The 2,344-nt window shown below is 64.2% G+C and overlaps 1 protein-coding gene across 2 annotated transcripts in view; it reads right to left on the bottom strand.

Annotated features, from left to right (window-relative positions):
* The window catches only part of SCARB1 (scavenger receptor class B member 1), a 35,389-nt gene that overhangs the window by 8,482 nt on the left and 24,563 nt on the right, over positions 1 to 2,344 (bottom strand). For both annotated transcript variants that reach the window (XM_015567204.1, XM_006768790.2), the window contains one exon: positions 44 to 162. In XM_015567204.1, the coding sequence (XP_015422690.1) occupies positions 44 to 162 (119 nt within the window). The remainder of the gene's footprint in view (positions 1 to 43; positions 163 to 2,344) is intronic.

A 2,344-nucleotide genomic window follows, 5' to 3' on the forward strand; every position in this document is an offset into this window, starting at 1 on the left:
AATCCCCCCAGAAGCCCCCCTCAGGCTGCCAGTGGCTGCTCACCGGGTGGATGTCCAGGAAGAGGGAGTGCTCCTTCTCGCTGGGGTGCAGGCCCAGCACGGCCTCGGCCAGGGCGGGGTCAGCGTTGTAGAAGTGCGGGTGGGAGAGGAACAGGGGCGCGTCTGGAAGGCAGAGGGGGTGTCAGACGGGCAGAGGCGCTGGCACGTCCCGAGGCTCACGCCAGTCCCAGAGCCAGACACGGGGAGCGGGACGAGGACACGCAGCCACCCCCTGCGAGCGTGCTGCGACGATGACACGATGCAAACGACAATGATGAGACAGAGAGGGTCCCTCCGTTCGGTCTGGAAGCCAGCAGGGGGCGCGCTCTGTGCCAGGGGCGGGGGCGCAGGCACCTTCTGAGGAAGGACGAGGAGGCGCCAGGCGGAGGATGGAGGGTGGAGGGCGGCGGCATTCCAGGAGGAAGGGGGGCAGGGGCAGGTGCAGGAGGCGGGAGGGGCACGGGGAGCAGGCGGTGTGGAGGGAGCTGAGGCTACAAAGGTGAATCGAAGCCAGATTGGACCTTCGGGGGGAAGGGGGTGGCGGAGGGAGCATCGCCAAGCCGCCAGGATCACAGGGGCTCCGGTGTGCACGCCCGCAGCCAGGTCTCCCGATGCCCACGGGAGGGAAGAGACACACCTTTGCTCTCGCCCGGCGGCCGGTCTGCGGGAGGGACGCCAGCGGGTGTGAGCGGGGCCTGACCCGGCTCCTGAGCGGGAAATTCCCACCCAGAAACGTGAGGTCAGACGTCTCCACCAGCTGACCCGCGAGGCAACCCTGGCACATCCACCCGAGGTCAGGACAAGGTCAGGACAACGGCGGTGCCGCCGGACAGGGAGTGCCCGCGGAAAAGATGGAGCTGGCCTCTCAAACCTCCCGAGGAGGCCCAGGCTGGTGTGCTCAGTGGTTAGAGGCCAGCCAGCTCACCAGCGGGTGCTGGGTGGCAGGTCCAATGTCCAGCCCCGGCTGGAGGGCAGGCGGGAGGCGATCTATCGACGCGTCTCTCACATCGATGTCTCCCTCTCGCTCTCTGCCTCTCCGCCTCCCTTCCACTCTCTCTGAAAATCAAAGGGAAAAATTTCCCTGCGTGAAGATTAACAAAAAGAGAGAAGATGCGCGTTGGAAAGCTGCTCGACCCTCCCTTCCATGATCTCTGAAAATCAAAGGGAAACATTTCCCTGCGTGAAGATTAACAAAGAGAGAAGATGCGCGTTGGAAAGCTGCTCGAGCCTCGAAGCACCAACAGACACTCTCCTGGAGACGGTCAGACAGACAGACAGACAGAGCACAGGTAACAGACCCTCCTCCCCCGTGTGGGTCCCTGGTCTCCACAGCCACCTCCCGGCACTTGTGATGCCACCGCGCACACCCGAGGGCGCTGTCCCGCCATCTGGACGACCCATGTCCCATCTTCCCATCTGTACCGTGGAGCGAACGCCGGGACCCCCTTCTCACAGGGGGCGCAGCGCGGGGGCTGTTGGTGAGGGAGGCAGTCCCCAAGCCCGGCCCTTGAAGGTGGTGCATCTCCACCAGACCCCATGGCCACGCCCCCAGGGCTGGGGGAGCGCAGTGGGTGGGGCCAGGTTGCCATCACCTGTGCCGGCTGTCTCCTGGCTCCCGCCCCGGCTGCGGACAGATAGCCCACCTGGCGTTGTGCCAGCACCCAGGCCTGCACTTCCTTCTATTTTATTACCAAACAGCCCGCGAGGACCGCCCAGGTTTGGAAGTGCTAATTAATTTATAGCTTTAGGGCGTCTGGCTTATCTAATTGCCTGGATCACCTTTGATTGTGATGGGGGGACGAAGATGTGTGGAGCCTGAGGCCCTGGGTCCAAGAGCTTGTCTCCTGGGAAGGGAGGTTGTGGGTGTCTTATCTCCAGATAAAATGCCACAGGAAGGCAGGACCACGCACCCCGAGACACGCACAGGCACGTCCCCGCCGCCCCAAAGGTCACGTTTTAAAACCCCAGAAACCAGGTGCCCCTGAGCACAAAAGAGGCGAGGAGCATGAGGTGTGTCCCCGGTGGAGCACTATACAGCCAGGAAGAAGGCGCTACCCTCCCAGGACCACAGGATGGGCCTCGCGGATGAGACAATGGGCAGAGGGGTCCCAGAAAGAGGAAAGACAGAGTACACCCCGATTCCACCCTCACGAGCCCGAAGGCGGGCAAGGCAGGGCCCACCGCCCGCCCGCTCGCTGCCCCACTGGCTGAGGGAACAAAGGGGGGGAGCTGCCCCCAAGCGTCCACATGGAGCCGCTGAGGCCGGAGAGCACTGTGCCCCCCCCACAGCCGCACGGCCACTCGG

The sequence above is a fragment of the Myotis davidii genome, unplaced genomic scaffold (genome assembly GCF_000327345.1).
Source record: "Myotis davidii unplaced genomic scaffold, ASM32734v1 scaffold43, whole genome shotgun sequence".
Taxonomy (NCBI): Eukaryota; Metazoa; Chordata; class Mammalia; order Chiroptera; family Vespertilionidae; genus Myotis; species Myotis davidii.